The sequence below is a fragment of the Lepidochelys kempii genome, chromosome 19, assembly GCF_965140285.1.
Source record: "Lepidochelys kempii isolate rLepKem1 chromosome 19, rLepKem1.hap1, whole genome shotgun sequence".
Lineage (NCBI taxonomy): Eukaryota > Metazoa > Chordata > Testudines > Cheloniidae > Lepidochelys > Lepidochelys kempii.
Window position 1 is genome coordinate 9,489,001 of NC_136398.1, and position 18,326 is coordinate 9,507,326.

An 18,326-nucleotide genomic window follows, 5' to 3' on the forward strand; every position below is an offset into this window, starting at 1 on the left:
CGCTGGCACCTACAGAGAACTTTCCGCCTGAAGCAGCGGGTACTAGCCACTGCTACCGGCCTGTGGATTACTGGGTCCAGGCGGCAGGGCGAGAAGGAACGGCACTCTACATCCAGGGGCTCCATCCCCACAGTGGGTGGGCACCTGACAAACATGGGTGATTTATCTCAGGGCTGTATTAGTCCTGCTTCACAGGTGGGGAACTGTGATTAAATGATTTGCCCCTCTTGGGGGAGTCTGGGGCTGCACTGGGATTGGAACCCAGCCCTCATAAGCCCCACCTGAGAGCCTTAACCCCAAGCTCATCCTTCTGTCTACACAGCCTTCACCCCCAGCTCACTGGTTCAAATCCCGTCCCCCTCCGCAGCAGCCAAAAGTCATTGCCCTCGGATAGCTGGTTAGTGGCCTATTGGAACGGAAATGTAAGATGCAAGCCAGTTTCATCTGAACAATCATCACCACCAAGCCGCCGCCAGAACAAGGGGCGCTAAGTGGCTGCGTTGTTGGCAGCCCAGGCCTTGGGGCCACGCACGCCATGGAAACTGAACTCCCCGCTCAGCCCCACAGTTGAGCCAAGGCACATCGGCGGGGTGCGGAGCACCTGCTTCTGCTCTGAGGAGCCCTCCAGGGCTGTTAGGCCAGCATCTTTCACCAGCCTGGCATTAGCATCTCTTTAAATAGCCAGTTCCTGGTCTCAGCTCCTCTTTGGAGAGACTGTAGTGGGGTCATTCTGATTCACACGGGGGTCATGGAGAGCAGCGCCCTGCCAAGCAGGGAGTGGGTGTAGCGTGGACACAAGGGGACAGACTGTGTGCTGAGCAGAGGCGCACCTGCTGCAGAATCATTGGGACGGGGCTGGAGCGAGAAGACGCGACTTCTGCTGCTGTCTTGAAAGGGGCATCAATGGGACACCAAACCCTCTGTGAAGGGGATACGGCTCCCTCTGTGCTTCCCCAGGGTGTGTCTACACAGTGGTAAAACCCCACAGCACTGCGTCTTAGAGCCTGGAGCAGCTGACTCAACCTGAGCTTAAACACAGCAGTGAAGACATTTGGGCTTGTGCCGAGCCTGGGCTCGGAGACTCCCCCACTCTTGTGGGCTCCGGCCCGATCCCCAAATATCTACGCTGCCATTTTCTAGTGCCACGAGCCAGAGTCAGCTGACCCAGGCCTGCCACAGCTCCATGGCCATGCAGACATAACCCCGAGATTCCTTGTGACTTGGTTGACTTCAGGCAGTGGAGCATTTGGCCCAAGTGAATTAAAATAGGGCCTCAAAAATCATGCCTGGTGTTCGCAGGGAACTGGGCAGAAACGCCACTGGGCACGTCAGTATTTACACTGGAACTTGCCTTGAGCTCAGTAATGAACTTGTCACCCACACCGGCGTATAAGGGCAGCACTGACATTTCTTCTAACACAAGCGATCAGAATTGGGGAGCCGGCTGGATTCGGCTTTTAGTTACACTGGGATCGTTTCAATGGAGCAGCTCCCGAAGGACACGGGTGCAACTGGCCCAGGTCATAACATAGCCAGTTTGCCACATAAGTCCCAGCATTCAACGAGGGAAAGTAGCTGCAAGCCCAGAGATGCATCCGGGGGTTTGAGAGAGACTCTCGCTCCCGAGGCTGTAGCGGTCCTTCGCCCTGGCTTGGGAGCTGTAGCAGAACAGAGGGGAGCAATCAGCAGAGAAAGCACCGACCTTGGCCTTTGCTAATGACATTTCATGGGAATGGGATTTTTGTTGAGAGCCTATTTTAAGTTACCCTCCATCTCTGCAGGTAGCGCGAGTAAGAACAGGGTTGTTAATGAGCTGAAATGAGCCAATGGGGTTTTCAGCATCTATCCGAGGAGTCTGGCTGAATTCCCTGGAGGTGGTTTTTGTTCATAAACTTTATGCTGTCAATACATCAACTCCCAGCTGGGGCTAATTTACCAAATCCAGCCAGCTGCCTGCAGAACGTGCTTGGGACCCGCTGACAGGAGCCATCAGCGGGGAAGGGTTAGGCTGATGCAGATTTAAATGAGTGAAATGGATTGGGCTGTCAGAGGGAAGCGCTCCTCCGCTGTGTCGGGGTGGGGCGTTCTGGGTCTGTGAAAGCCTGCCTGGCTGTACGGTTCCAAGCTGAACAGGGTGTGCAGAGAACACCTGCAGCCCTATTGGGTCCCCCAGGAAAAGGTGCACAGCAGCCAGGCTTCCAAATTCCCATGGGGTCTTTGAATCCTAAGTTATGGGGTATCTGGAGGGGAGCTCAGGCCTGTTATACAGGTAGGGGGGATTTTCAGATGCACTAGTGTGGCTTTCAGGGGGACTTGTGCACTTAAGTCACTTCCGTGACTTTGAAAGTCTCCCTGCCCTGTATCACGCCTGCTGGGCGAGAATGGTCCTGCCAGCGTTCCCTGCCTCAACTTCCTTCCCCAAAGCAGCTTTTCTTGGCTCTCCACACACAGCTCAGAGCTGGAGCTGTGGCTTAGCCCTCCAGCCAAGTTGCAAACACCCCAAACTTCCTCCCAGGGAGCACAGAGCCACCTAAAAAACAGCCCCAACAAACAAAAAGGTCCTTGTGGGTCTTCAGCGCTGGGACCAAACGCTTTTAGGGCCCTCTGTGAGTCTTTCCCCTGCTCTGGTATGGAGCACACCGCCCCCAAGCCCGGTTTTGCCAGAGTCCTGGTGTTCTCAGACCATGGCCTGCTTACCTCCCGGGGTTCGGCTCGGCTCGCATCTGGCTTCCTACAGCCCCTACGTAGCTCAGAGCCTTCTGCAGTGCTAATACCCAGACTTTGCTCCCTCAGTCCTTTTATAAGGCCCAGCTGTCCCTTAAGCTATCACCTGACCCTATTTCACCCCACCCCCTCAGGCTGGGAAGCAGCAAAATAATTATGACACAGGTGTGGCTGGCCCCATCTCCCCTTAAAGGGGCCAGTCATCCTTGTGACATCACCCATAAGGGCTAGCAACAAAAGGTATGTCTATACTGGAGGTGCGGACTCCGTGGGTGCTCCGGGGCTCAAGCACCCCGTGGAAAAAAACAGTGGGTGCTCAGCACCCACCAGCCACAGCTGTTCCGTGGCACCGCCAATCAGCTGTTCTGTGGCTGGTGGGAGGTGCTTGGGGGAGGGTGGAGAAGCCATGTGCAAGCCAGGGGCCTTGGGGGGGGAGGTGGAGCAGGGGCAGGAAGAGACAGAGTGAGGTCAGGGCCTTGGAGGAGGGGGCAGAGTGGGGGTGGGACCTCATGGTGGAGCGGGGTTGAACACCAATAAAAGTCCGTGCCTATGGTCTGTGCTGCAATCACAGGATGTAATGACAGCTTGGGCTGACATTCCAGAGCTAGCTTTAATGTAGCCACTTCGAGTCCCGGCGTGGTGAAGCCATGGCCGAGTGCGCTTCGGTGCAGGTGGGACAAACCTGCCCAGAGCCCCGGGTGATTGCTCGCGGGGCAGCCCAGGGTGAAGCAGAGGCAGCTGTGGCTTCATGCTCTGGTACCCGGGCTGGCTAGATTGAAGCGAGTTCGGGTCCATCTACTCACGCTGCAGTCGCTCCCTGCGATTGCTGCACAGACAGACCCAATGTTGGGAGGTGGCTCCAAACTCCTTCAGAGCTCAGAGGCGTTGGATCCATCCAGGGCTCTGTGCGTCACTGAGACAGGAGCCTTGACAGGACCCAGTGACTTTCCCTTGGCTGCAATCCAAAAGGCAGCTCAGGGCCATATGGATTTAAAGAAAGCAAACTGTTGATCAGGGTTGGAAAACCTCCCTGAGCAAGGCTCCAGCCAAACCCGCAAGCCAGGCCAAGAGGAGCAGACTGCTGGGCTTGCCAGTGCTGGGACTGTTCGACGCGAGCGGCATGAGAACACCGGGTAAAGCACTGGCAGCCGCAGTAGGAGCTGGAGGCCCTCCAGCCTGGAGCCCTTTCTCATGCAGTCTGCTGGGGCAAAGGCAGCGAGGACCAGCCACGGGGCGTTCTCTGCCGCTGCACCAAATCACCAAGCTGCTGCAAAGTCAGGGCAATGTCTTGGTGCTTGCCCAGTGCTCTCAGGCAAAGGGACGGCCCCAGCAGGACTTGGGGAGGGATGGGGAATCTTTCAGCCCTGCTGCTTGTGAGCACGGCAGAGATAATGCTGGTTTCTGGGCAGCGTGCTTGAACAGGGTTATCCCAGCACGGTTCAGTGAATGCAGACAGCAATGCTGTTTGCTAGCTCAGTGAGCTGAAACCTACGCTCGCCCAGCTGGGATGGAGCCTCAATCCACCCTTCTGATCTATAGCGTGGGGAGCGTAGAGGGCTCAAAATAGCCCTGCCCACACTCGAGCCCAGCCAGCAACGTGAGAATCTGGGGTCAGCTACAGAGTGGACAGGGCCTGAGTGGGAAGAATGGGGTCCTAGGAAGGGGCAGGGAAAGACGGTGGGGATTTCCAGGGACGCGGGAGACTGAAGGTGATGGTGGGGGGTCACTGGTGCAAGTGTAACAGGAGTGGTGGAACAAGCCACCTTGGTGTGTGATTTGCTCAGATCCTGCAGTGAGACCTGGGATAACACAGCGGCGTAACTGAAAAAGGTCTGATTGTGTGTGTGTGTGAGAGAGCGAGAGAGCATTGACTTGTTTATTCTGGCTTGGGTAAGACAGGGATACATTATTTTGAGGCCAGTGTGCTGTCATCACTACCTATTGTGCAGGCCACTGTGACATCATCCCCTAATATTTGAGCAAGTGTCATATCACCATGAAATGCTTCAGTTAGTAGCATGACATCACTGTCATCCAATTCTCAGGGTGGAGCATAGCATCAGCACACAATGCTTGGGTGGGTGCACCATCATTGCTGGGCAATGCTAGGGCAGGCATGATGTCGCAGTGGAATTCTTGATGGTTGTGACATCATTGTTATGTAGTGCTAGGGTGGGTGTGATGTCATTCCTGTGGAATGCTCAGATGGGTGTGACATCATTGCTATGTGCGATGTCATCCCTATGGAATTCTCAGCTGGGTGTGATATCATTCTATGCAACGTTGGTGTGGGTGTGATGTCATCCCTGTGGAATGCTCAGATGGGTGTGACATCATTGCTGCATGTGATGTCATCCCCATGGAATGCTCAGCTGGGTGTGACATCATTCGATGCAGTGCTGGTGTGAGTGTGATGTCATGACATGTGGACTGCTCAGACGGGTGTGATGTCTTTGCTGATCCCCTAAGCAGGAGCACAGCCCTTTTCTGGCTAGGCTAGAGCAGGTCCTTGAGTCGGTCCCATAGAACCCTTCCAATCCAACACACCCCTGGATGTTACATGCCAGAGGTGTATTCCCCCCCTTCCCAAGCTACCAGGAGCTGAGCTCGGCGCAGCCCGGGAAATAGTGGCTCCTTGTTCTTTCTGCCCCTTCCCTCCTTGTTGGTGGAGCTTAGAGAAGAAACAGAAAGGTGGGTCTGTCCAAAAGGAACATAAATACTGGATTTTCCGGTGCGGTTGCAGGGACCCAGCCATGAATGTGCCTCTCACAGGCCAGCTGCACAGAAACCTCTTTCATAGCGAGGGGCTGAGCTTTGGAGAATGAAACACTGAAGGGGAAACAGTCACCCTCAAACCAGGGCACTTCAGGCACATTAATGAAGGGGGAGTCACCTGGAGAGGCATCGGCCTTCGGCCTCCAAGGAATTAGCCGGGGGTGGGGGAGGCGGATCATGCTGGGGAAGTTCTTTACCTTTGCCAGGGCTCGCAGGGAAGTGAGCACGCAGAGAGAGCGGACAAGAGGCTGACGAGCCTGGGACTCATACATGAGGATCCAAGAGAAACAGCGACCGGGGGAAGGCTTGGGAGACGGAAGCAGCAGGCTGGAAATACCTAGACGCCTTGGAACACCCACAGTCGGCTCCCAGCTTGCTCGAGGCGGGTGGAGGGTCTTACATGAGACGTGAGCCAGCGAGGTCTGAGGAGAGGCCTGCTGCCTTCATCAAAAGCAATGAGGGTTTTGCCTTGGGCTTGAGAGGAGCAGGGATCCCCCAATTCTGCCTCCGCCCTTACGTGGACATTAAATATCCTGGGACAAAGGGATTTTTTTTCCCCAGTATCCTCAGACGGAATCTCTCCTCCCCTCCTCGCTGCTGCCGTGCCAGCTCTCACATGGGGCAGCTTCTGCTTGGGGTTATGCCCGGGTACAAGTCACCCGGAAGGTAACTCCGCTGAAGTCAGGGGGTGCCTTTCGATTCACACCAGGATAAGCAGGCAGAGTCCGGCTCGGCTGATTGACGGGGGTGGGGAGTGACTGTAAGGAAAGGGGGGCGGAGGAGTGGGGGAGCACTGGAAGGTGAGTTTGCAGGGAGGGGGGTATTTAACCTGGGGTGTGAGAAGTGGGATCGGGGTGGGACGAGGGAGCCCCTGGGGTAGTTTTGTTCCAGGCAGGCCGTGCCGTGTAAAGAAATGTCATCAGAATAAACAGGGCCTGGACCAGCCTGAGTTCTGGCCTCCTTCCTGCTGCCCTCTCCAGAAACGCTCTTCCTCCAAAGCTGCGTTTGCCCTAGACACTCTGCCACCCCCCAGAATTAACTCATCTTCCGCTCCGTGCCTTAGATCACCCTGCCCAGGCAGGCAGCCCCGCCCACCCAGCAGGCAGCTGGCAGGCCCCCATTCCTCCCCATGCCACGCTGCACCTCCCACCGACCCAGGGGCCCATGTACTGGGTCCCACTCCTGGCTCCGAGTCTGAGTCCTTGGAGTGGGGAACAGAGTCAGGAGCACGTGCCCAGGAGTACGTGCCCAGTTTGCAAGAAAACTCAGCTCGGACGCGTGTTCATTCCCGATCTAGGCATCTCCACGTGCAGGGGGCAGAGAAACCACCTTGCTTTATGGGGCTGTCCTGTCAGGAACGCTCCCAGGGCCCACCCAGCAGAAAGCTGCATTGTGCCCCTGTACACGGGGCTCTGGGAGGGGAGCGCATGGCTCTGTGAACAGGGCTGTGCTGAGATCTCTGCCTGGCTGCATCTGCTTAACAATGTGTCCCGCATGGCTCTGTCTGCGAAGGTTAAGTACGCCCGGTGGCATGAGGCTGCGAGGTGTATAACGGGCCTCATTCTGATCTCGCCGCTTTACACTGCTGTAATCCAGAGTCACTCCTCTGATGTTCCCCTCTGAGTGGAAGGGCCGTCCTATGGACTGGCACTTGGGAGATCTGGAGTCAATTCCCTGGCTTTCCTACAGACTCCTGGTGTCACTTTGGGCTGGTTGTTGAGTCTCCCTGTGCCTCAGTTTCCCCCCTGGAACATGGGCTGATAAGCAGGGTCGGTCAGAAACAAGACATTCTGTTTCACAACAAAATTTGAGGTTTTGACTTTTGTTTTAGTTCCGTGGCAGAGGGAAAACATTTTGAAATTTTTCACAAAATTAATGAGAGCGAGTGAGCGCCACCCCAGAATAGCCAGTTGCCTGGAGGTTAGGGCACTCCCTCGGATGCAGAAGGTTGAGGTACAAGTAATCTGGGTTTCCCACATTCCAGGCAACTGCCCTGACCAAGTAGCTATTCTGGGGTGGTGCTCTTGCTCCCCCACCCCCCCAATTCCATCCTGGACCTGAGAAACCTTCTGAATGAAGTGGCATTTTCCAATGAAAAAAACATTTCATCAAAAACTTCCCATCCAGCTTTACTCATAACTCTTCCTTGTTCTTGTCTCTTTCCTCTGAGTTCTTTGGGACAGGGACTCTGGCTTCCTGTGTGCTGCAGCGTCTGGCCCAATAGGGCCATGATTTCAGCTGGGCCTCTCGGCACTGTTATCATGGTATTATTAAAGGTGATGGGTGTGACCAAGCACGTTGGCCCACAGTGAGCTCGCATCCTGTCTGCCTTTCGGGGGTGTTGCTGAAGTCATAGAATCACAGAATCATAGACTTTAAGGTCAGGAGGGACCATTATGATCATCTAGTCTGACCTCCTGCACAACGCAGGCCACAGAATCTCACCCACCTACTTCTGCAACAAACCCCTAACTTATGTCTGAGCTATTGAAGTCCTCAAATCGTGGTTTAAAGACTTCAAGGGGCAGAGAATCCTCCAGCAAGTGACCCGTGCCCCATGCTGCAGAGGAAGGCGAAAACCCCCCAGGGGCTCTGCCAATCTGCCCTGGGGGAAAATTCCTTCCCGACCCCAAATGTGGTGAGTAGCTAAACTCTGAGCATGTGGGCAAGACTCACCAGCCAGACACCCAGGAAAGAATTCTCTGTAGTAATTCAGATCCCACCCCATCTAACATCCCATCACAGGCCATTGGGCATATCTACCGCTAGTCCTCCAGCCACAAAACAAGGATTGGGATTCCCAGCATCCCTAAGATAAAAAAATGCGGCCTAAAATTTACATTTTACAAACACGGCTGCCCTCCAGGAAGCAGCGGCAAAGGGCAGGAGCCAGCAGAGGAGCCGTCCCGGCCCCTTCCCCTTCAGGATGTGGAGAAGTCAAACACGCTCCCCTCTGCTGTGTGTCTCGTCCCTTCCACTGCACCGTGGGGGTGGGGTGCCCTGAAGCCACGCCTGCTTCTGACCCCCAGCTGGTTAGGAACGGGGGTCTGGAGCCACTGGCAGCACAGACTCCCCATGTCCTTGTCCCACAGGTACAGTATTGCAGCTGGCACAGGGGGGCAAAGAGGGACCCTTGAGTCCCTCTTCTCTGTGCATGCAGGCAGGGCAAGTTACAGTCTGAACTTTTCTCAGTAGCAGCCAACAGGACAGCTGTGTGATGCTGTCCCTGGTGCCTCTGGCCCCTCTGCGTGCAGGCCACATCTCCCTTTCTACACAGCGTTATTATTTTTTATACTGTGTTAGCCCCCCGTTCCCCCAAATCATGGACCAGGACCACACTTTGCAAAGAGTTGTACATCACACTGAGGATCATGCTTTCCTGTGGCTCACTGAGATCAGGACCCTCTGATAAATGATCCCCTCCTGCTTGACAAATGTCTTCTATCGTTTCCTCATGTATCACGCCTCACAACTCAGCTTGTTGGCGTACGCTCGTTGGGTGAGCAGCTTCCCGGGATTCAGCATCACATGGAAGAAGAAGGGCTCACCTTTCTTTGAGGTCTGTAATATCACAGTCCAGATCTGAGGGCTCTCTGTGGGAACAGGGCTGGGAAGGAGAGAAACTCAGGACAACGCTGAGAGAATTAGGAAAGATGAGCAGAGTCTGGTTTAAATAGGGTGGGACTTGGAAGTTCCCTTAGGGGCTGATGCCACTTGACGAGCCTGAACCTGGAAGTTGCTGAGTGTCTCCTGAGAGGGACTGAATGGCCTCAACCCTGTTGGCCTGTATTAGATAGTCACCTTGCAGGATCGGGCCCTGAGCATGGTTCTGCTAAAAACATCACAAGAGATAGAGGGTCAGAGGAACTGCACCTACTCCAACCCAGCATGTAGCCATGGTGACACAGAGAAGACAGGATTTGGCCCTCTCACCCCTGCTGGGGATTCTCCTGGCACAGGGGGCAGGAACTCCCTTGTGGGCAAAGAACCAGTGTAGTTGGCTCCAATACCATGCAGGCACTCTGTTGGCCCCTGAGGACTGTTGCCAGATGGTGCAAATTAGAGCAGCCCCCAGGCTGCTCTAACCTATGGCAGCTCACAGGGCCCAACGGAGAATCAGGGAGTTGATTACAGTAATCAACTATACCACCCACTGCACTGACTGGAAACTCAGCACAGCAGAAAATCTGGCCCAGTATTTTGGGCTCCAAGAGTAACTTAGAAGGGTTTAAGAAATACGAGTACTATCACTTGTGCTCTCAGTGACACCAGAGATTATGGAAATTGAGAGAATTTGTACTAATTGGATTTACTTTGATCAATGGATTCCAGTTCTTTGCTGTTTGCATTTTACTCAGTTTGGACTGTGGAAACAGCCTGGTCAGCTGCACTCCGGTTTAAGTCAATTGCACTTTCAGGAGCACGAGGCTGCAGGGTCGGCTGGGTTGCCAACATAGCAGAGGAATGTTTAGCTTAGACAAAATATTGTTTTCATTGGTATTTAAAAAAAATCAAACTTCATGAAACCATTTGCATTAATATTAGGCTTTACAAACCTAAACTCTAGGCTTCAATTGGCCGGGCCATTGTTTGTGTAATGGTGATAACCGTACAACCAAGACTGGTTGGGGTTTAAACAGGCGGATGCTACCAGGCTGGCTTTCTGCATGCATCTGCTCATTGCTGGAGGCGATGTGATCCGAGTCAAACGCTCCAGTGTAAAAACTCACCACAACCTCCACACCACAGAAACCACCCTGGCATTTGGCACTAATTGCCCCCCTCTGGTTGGCAGGCTCGGGGGTGACGCTGAGGACTGATCTGACCATGAAAACTGAACTCCCCTTTTATCCCCAAAGGGTGGTCTGTTTCCAGCTCAGAGCTGAGGCATGCTGGTAGCAGGGTGTGTGTGTGGAAACTGGCCTGATGCAGCTCATATTGTGCTTGTTCTGTGGAAACATAAAGTACTTCAGTCTCCAAGGCTGATCTTCGACCGACTCTTCACCACACAAAATCAAACAACTACAAACCGGTTCTTAAAACACAGCCCAAGTGACGCTGATGTCTGATGAGAGTTCTGGACTCTCTCCCCTTCTAGGGATTTTCCGGGCATGGAGGGGTGGGCATTCCCAAGAGTGCATATAGCCAGTGTAAGTGGCTTCAATGCCATCCTTTCTGCAACCCTTGTTGCAGGGGGCACTCCATTGGCAGGTGGTCCTTGGGGGGCTGGGTTCTCAAAGCTTTCCAGACTGTGACAGGACCTCCCTGTTAAATCTAGCTAAAAGGAAGGGAGGGTTGACAGCCCCCCGGTGGAGAACCCATGCCATAGGCTGCAGGGCTGGGGTGGGAGAGGGCACTTTTTGGCTGGGCCAAACCAGAGTGACCCTGTGCCCCTGTGCACCAGGTGGCAATGCCGCTCATTCAAATGTAGAGGGGGTGGGTGTAGGGGCTCATGGGCCGGTGGCAGGTCAGGCGGCAGAGGAAAATCTGTGCTCCCTGCCACTTTAAATGGGACTCCGCAGCCCCTGTCTAAAGTAACATACAGCTGAGATAGGCACAATAGGTCACTTCTGGTCACTCGGCCCCCGTCAAGGCTAATTCCCCACTCTGGCACTCTGAGTGCAGAAGGTGGGGGCCCGCAAGGAGTCTAAAAATTAATACCGGCCACTCCAGGCTTGTATTAAACTTCCAAGGTTACAGCTTTTCTCTGACCTTGGATGGGTAGATGCTGCCACCACCCAAGTGCAAAAGACCCCTTTTAGGACCCAGGAAGGCGCTCCTGGGAATTCCTTCCTGTGGGGTACCCTCAAGCCCTTTCACCCCCACTCCGGGGAAGAGCTGAGAAAGAAAACAAAGGAAATCAGCTGTTACCACCAGCTAATTAAAAAACGTGCACAAACCTCTTAAGACACAAAAATTCAAATTCTGTTCTTAAAAAAGGTAAATTTTATTAAAAACAAAAAGAAAGAAATACATTTGAAAACTCAGGCTATTGCTAGATTTTAAAGGAGCAATTTCCAAAAATTAAGCACTGAAACTAGCTTTCTTGGGGGTTCAGCTTGAAGGTTACAAGCAAACAAAAGCATCTGGGGTTAGCACAGAGGAGTCCACTAGCCATAAGAAATAAACCTGATCGCGTCTTCCTAGACATTTCCTGATCGACCTACATAGCTGAGTTTTCAAATAAGCAGTTTCTAGGTATGATTCTGATGATTTCATACCTGGCCCAAGCTTCTCACAGTTCCCCTCTTCCCAGACACAACAACAGACACAAAGGGGAAGTTTTTCCCCAATTTTAAAAAGTTCTAGCCTTCTCATTGGCTCTTTTGGTCAGGTGCCCACTCCCTTTCTTTTACCTATGGACTTTTTTTAATCCTTTACAGGTAAAGCAAATAGAGAACAGCTACTAACAGGGATTTTATAGCTAACTGGCTGGCTGGGTGTTCATAAAAGGGAACCCCCTTCATTTATCACAGCCCCCGACACCAGGGTGTCTGAGCACTTCACAAGCACTGATGCATTTAACCTCACAACACCCCTGGTTGGTAGGGAAGTCTCATTAGCCCCATTTCACAGATGGAAAACAGAGGCACAGACCTGCCTGCAGTCACCTGCGAGCCAATGGAGGAGCCAGCCACTAAATCAAGCTCCTCTGAGTTTCACACCAATGCTTTTTCCACACAACCATCTCCTCTCCAACATGCTGTGGTCATATGCCTGGATGATCACAGGCCGCCTTGCCGGAGGATCTAAACACACTGAGACCCAGGAACACCTGGGTTCTCATCCCAGCTCAGACACTGACACCTCTCTTTAGCCTTGGGCAAGTCACTTAGTTCTACCTCTGTCTCAGCTTCCCCCTTTGTCAACTGGGGACGATGATAGTGGCTTTGTGCGTGGGTGCATGGAGGGGGGAATCCTGAGGGTTTGACAAACACTAAGGCATATTAAGCTTTCCGAGGCAGCCCTCTCTGGGGATAAGAATGGGATTTAGGTTGTGAGCTTTGAGGCAGGGACCGTCTGTTTGTCCAGCGCCTAGCGCACTGGGGTTCTGGCTCATCACTGGGGCACCCAGGAGCTATGGTAATACAATCATAATAATGTAATGCCTTTCTTGGCTTTGGTTTCTGAGTATTTATTTACAGCATTTGTGCTGTCACCACACTGAGGTCATCGGCTCCAGCCAGTGAACCAGCTGCATGTGATGCTGGCTGGCACGCCTCTAAAAGAGATCTTTGTGGCCCCAAAGCATCTCCGCTACATGACACCCGGCTGGTAGATGGCACATTATCGACTGCTCCCTATTCAACAGTGTCCAAAAGACCAGCATGGTGCCAAACATTTTCATCCTAAATAAATGTAACCATCTCATTAATGCCCCTTCATATTACTATGGCAGTGGTCAACCATGGTGCTGTTACACGTAGTCTTACAAGTTTCTTTTTTTTTGGCAGACAAGCGTTTAGTCTTGGAAGAAACCGCTGTGTTGTGCTTTGTGATGATGTTTCTTTCTGGGGGAGCTGTAGCAAGCAGCTGTAGCAAGCAGCGGGGAGGGTGCTCCCTGCCTTAGTCTCTCCAACTGGAGTCAATTCTGGAGGCGGAGGTGCTCCCTGGCAACAGCACTTTGGTATTTGTGCTCAGATTTGTGACGGAGAGGACCCCTGCATGCTATTTGTGACCACCTCTGTTCTAGGAGTGACGTATATGAATCCTCGAGGTCTTGCCACTGAAATACAAGAACAGCGCTGAGGACACTTAAGTCGACAAGGCGGGTGGGGGAGCTTTGTGGCACATGGAAGGAAAAGAGAGCTCTAACCACAGGTTTCTAACCAGAGCTGCATTTTGTTCCCAGGTTTGACTATCAGGAGTTGCTGCACAACTCCACCTTCTGCATCATCCCCCGCGGCAGGCGGCTGGGCTCCTTCCGCTTCCTGGAAGCGCTGCAGGTACCACTGCGGGCAAGACAGCGGGAAATGTCTGTAGTCAGTCCGTGAATTTCCCTCCTCACCCCAATCCCAGGGCACAGGAGCCTCTGAGAATGGAGAGAGAGAAGCAGGGCAAGAGCCTGAGCCTTCCCCCACCCCACACACTTATCTCAACGTCTCCAATTCTGCTCCTCAGAGATCAGTGCCCCTTCCCCCTCCTCCTTCCTCTTCGCTCCTTCTACCCATCTTCTCCTCTCCCACTTCCATCCCCTTCCCTGACACCCTCCACTCCCCCACCCCCATCCCCTCCCTCTGCCGCTAGCCCTTCCTGTCTATTCCCTTGGTAGAGAAGCAGCCATCAGGAGGGTCCCTGAGGAAATCATGCCTGCCTCGGGCTGGCCGTGAGCAGGGTTAATGCTCCTAGTTCTTGGACGAAAGCAGTCTTTGAAAGGGGGCTCTCTAGAAATTATTTGGGCTTCCAATACCACTAGCCAGCTGCTGTGCGCCTCCCTCAGGCCTCCTGTTTCCCCCACCCCTGTCAGACCCAGCGGCTGGGCTGTCGGCCCCTGAGCTGGTGGGTACAAGGCTGACTGGCCTGGGTCTCATGAGCGCGGTTGTCTGCTGTTTCTCATCCATCCAGGCTGCTTGCATCCCAGTGCTGCTCAGTAACGGCTGGGAGCTGCCATTCTCCGAAGTGATCGACTGGAGTAAATCGGCCATTGTCGGGGACGAGAGGCTCCTCCTGCAGGTAACGCAGCGCCTGGCACAGGGTGGCACAGCAGACAGTGCCATGGTGTGAAGTGCCTTTCACTCACAGCACCGGAGAATTACTGGCCATCGGATCTCCCTGTTCTGGTGGCGGACGGGTGGATCACCCATTAGCCGACGGCTGCAACAGAGCCGGACAGGGCAGCCAGCCATCAGAAATTGGCCGACCAGTCGTCCCCTCTCCCAAACCTTGTCCCCTATCTCCCGCGGCAGATGTGTCCTGCCTCACCCTCCCACAGCTGGCTTAGAGCCCGCGCTGCTCCCACTGAAGTTTGCTATTGACTTCGGGGGAGGGCAGGCAGGACTGGAAGGCTCATTAACACCCCACATGGGCGGCTTAAGGGAGAGAGCTAGAGAGGTGTTAATCAAAGGCCTGAGAGGACACCAGAGAAACTCGCTCTTTGCTGCAAAAGGCATTGCCTGCAGGTGATGGAAAATGGTGCCTGGCTTGAGCCCTTGTCAGCGCAAAACAGTGGATTTGAGTAGGCCCTATATAAACAAGCCTGCTGTGCACATCTGCACGGAACATTAAAGGCTAGATTGTACCTTTAGGCTCAGTCTGAGCAATGGCTGGCATTTAAGCTTCCCCCTGCCAGGAGTAGCCCTGGGAGGAACAAACCCCTTCCCCCTTGCTTTGGGTGTGTAATAATTTGCTACTGGCCTATACCAGCAGCAAGTTCCAGTGAGCCCCAGGACAACTCAGCTGTGCTGGCTGGCACGCTGAGGGGGAGAAGCCAAAGATCCACCTACCCACTCCCCCACACCTGCTCCACTGGGGGTGGTGGGGTGGCTGGATCGAGGCCTGGTTTTGCTTAAAATGTTTTTAACCCTCTGGCCAGGGTTAGGGCCTGGCTCCCCAGTGCCACAATAAGAAGGAGACACTTTGCCTGGCTGCATAAACCTTACTAACCCCGTCCCCTCTCTCTGTCTCCCCGCTTCCGTGGTTTTTGTCCTGCTCAGATTCCTTCCACGGTTCGCTGTATCCCCAGTGACAAGATCCTGGCGTTCCAGCAGCAAACCCAGTTCCTGTGGGAAGCATATTTCTCCTCCGTGGAGAAAATAGTGCAAACCACCCTTGAGGTGAGCCACAAGCTTCTGGTATCTCTCCCACAGCAGCTCCCTCGGTGACCGTTCCACGTAGTTTGGGTTTTTTTAAACAGGCAAGCAGCAGCAGCAACAGCTGGGACCAACAACAACAGGGTGGTGGCAAATCCCACCCTGTCTCCATCCCGTAGGGGGAGAGAGCAGATCAGGGCAGAGGGATTGGCACCAGCTCAGTGCAGGAGTGAGTAGACGGATGGGAAATGTATCGCTACGACAGTGCCAGCCACTAGGGGGCACTGTAGGGAATGGGGCAGGAGTGCTGGTTGTGGGGGAGTGCCTAGCTACTCCAGTCCCAGCCTCTCCCAGCAGGGTGCTGTGGGGTGTGGGGCAGGGGTGCTGGCTGATGGGCTTGCCTAGCTCTACAAGAGGAGCGTGAGCCTGTGTCAGCCTCATTGGGCAATATTTTGGTGGACTTTTCTGCATAGGGCTGGGAAAGGCTCAGAGCTCTGGTCCCTGTGTTAACAGCTGTGATTGGACAGAAAGATGAATTTGTTCAGCTAAGTGGAAGGGGACAATAACAGATGTTGCCCACGGACCTGTTGCCTTCTGGCTTCAGGGCAATTCAAATCCCTACTGTCTCCACTCTGGGCACTCGAACTCACATTTTCCTGAGTCACTCAATGGAAAGAAAAGACTTTAACTGGACATGATAAGCAGGATGCCTTGACCACAGGAAGCCAGCTGCCGCACAGCATCTACCAGGGCTTCCCAGCTCTGCCCCATGGTTGGCTTCTAACCCAGTTTCTCCCTGGAGCGGAACATGGGCCATTAGCCCTTTGTCTGCAGAGAGACCACTCTCTTCCTTTCAGGCATCGCTGGATGGCTGTGGATAAGCCAGTAAAGAAATAGGTTCTCTAGCTCATTATGTACCAAGCTTCCTTCTCTTGTCTCCCTCTTTGCCTTTACCCTGTTCTCCTCCCCTCAAGACCACAGGTTCAAATCTCACCCAGCTCAGTTATGACCAAAATTGACTATCTGCTGGCTCTTCAGCGGCACCTGTGAAATGAGCCTGGGGGGGTCTCAGCGCAGCTCCCAGTGGACAGGTTGCCACTCCAGAGAGACCATCCCAAAAACTGATGATCTCAGCAAGGCCAGGAACTCAAGCAGACCCAGGGCCAAAGTCATCCTCAGTGTAACTCCACTGCAGGGGGTTGGACTAGATGACCTCCTGAGGTCTCTTCCAACCTTAATCTTCTATGTTGCACCAGGGATGAATTTGGAATCCTGGTGCTCTCTTATCTATCCCAACAAGCCCCTGCCCACAGGCAGGGCAGGGCGGGGGAAGCTTGCCCTGCCTTTGCCCTATGGTGAGGCAACTGGTGGGCTGAGATCGCTGGCCAACATCTCATTGTTTCCTTGAACTGTTCAATGCTCCCTCCTCTCTGTCTTTCTCCCCCTGTTATCTCTTAGCTCACACTTGCACGGTGAGCTCTTTGAGGCAGGGGATATATTTCGTTCTGTTTGTACAGTGCCTAGCAGACCAGGGTCCTGGTGCTCCTAGGTGCTACCACAGCACAGTACATAAATATAATAGTCATTGAATATCAGGGTTGGGAGGGACCTCAATCCCCTGCTCAAAGCGGGCCCAATCCCCAGCTAAATCAAATAGTCATAGTAACAATGATAACAGAGGCCTTCAGGCCCCAGGGGCTATCCATGCCACCCCTCTGCCCAATGCTAAATTCACACACAGCAAAGCTGTCAGGCTGTGAGTCTTTCAAATGGCATTTCCCCTTTGGGAGCAAGACCCAGACTCAGCGTTATCTTTTACACAAAGCCTCCCATCAGAAAGGAGAAGTGCGCGATCGTGTCAAGATCCAGGGCTCAACCCCCGCCGATAAACAGAAAAGAGTTTGACATCTGTCTGTCACCGTCATTTCTGAGCAGCCTGCCAGCATGGGCCGCAGGGAGGCCGCGTCTCCCAGTTATTCCGGTTGGGTCGGAAGAAGGAAGTGCCAGGAAGTCTGGTTTTCTGCCATTTCCAGCCCTGTTGTTGCTGCTCAGCAAGGCTGAGATAGTTCGAAGCAGAACGTTTGGCTGCTCAGCCAAACCAAAAGCTCGACTTTCTGAGGTCTGCTCATTGCTATAAATAGGGAGCGAGGTCCAGGGCCAGATTTTGTACTCTTGGGGAGGTGCCAGCCCACCCCATTGAAGTCAGTGGGGCAGCATGAGCAAAGGGCTCAGCATCTGGATCCAAAGTGCTCTGAAATCCTGGAGGGGCTTGTTCATCTCAGGATAGAGATGGGAGATCTAGCAGTTCAGTTCTAGAGCCCATCTGGGTTTCAGCCCATCTCCTAGTTACGCATTTAGCCTGTATTCTGCTTCCACTCACTGGTGTAAATCAAGAGGAACGCTACTGAAGTCAGTGCCGTTAGCCTGGGGTAAAGCTGGTGCGGCAAGAGAATCAGGGATTTATGCATTGACCACTGTACAATATAAGCAGGACCCCACCCACCACCCCAACTTTCAGGACTGAGGGATGGTTTCAGATGGAAGCCAGGCAAAATTCAGTGACAAAGTCGGGCAAATTGTGGTGGATTTGAATCAGTTTCATGCTGATTTGAATCTCAGGGCAAAAACTCAGGGGTATGATCCCTCCCTCCCCAAATCAACCCCCCCCCACTCTGTTTGCACAACTCCCTGGCCAGCCAGGTCCTGCCGTGCTGCAGCACACCCTTTGTTTGGGTGACGTTGGGGGGCCTGGGTTGCATTTCCCCAGCCCCGGGTTTGCAACTGGATGTTGTCTCCTCTGCTGAGCACTGCTGGCTTGATGCGCCTGCTTGCTGCTAGGGTGATGAAAGCAGTCTCTATCTCCCACCAGATAATAAAGGATCGGATAGTTCGTCGAGAATCCCGCCCCAAGTTCTTGTGGAACACCCTGCCTGGGGGGCTGCTGGCTCTGCCGGAGTATTCCACCCACCTCGGTGACTTCCCTTTCTACCACCTGCAGCACGGTAGGAACCGCTCCCTCCGCCCACCCCGGGTGTGCCCTGGCGCTTCCCTTGGGAACCCCTGACTGATCCGATCTCT

At 53.7% G+C, this 18,326-nt stretch overlaps 1 protein-coding gene across 1 annotated transcript in view; it reads left to right on the forward strand.

Moving 5' to 3' along the window:
- EXTL1 (exostosin like glycosyltransferase 1) overlaps positions 1-18,326 on the forward strand; it is a 46,677-nt gene that overhangs the window by 22,242 nt on the left and 6,109 nt on the right. The window contains exons 2-5 of the mRNA XM_073317779.2: positions 13,352-13,445; positions 14,065-14,172; positions 15,153-15,272; positions 18,118-18,250. Coding sequence (XP_073173880.1) covers positions 13,352-13,445; positions 14,065-14,172; positions 15,153-15,272; positions 18,118-18,250 — 455 coding nt within the window. The remainder of the gene's footprint in view (positions 1-13,351; positions 13,446-14,064; positions 14,173-15,152; positions 15,273-18,117; positions 18,251-18,326) is intronic.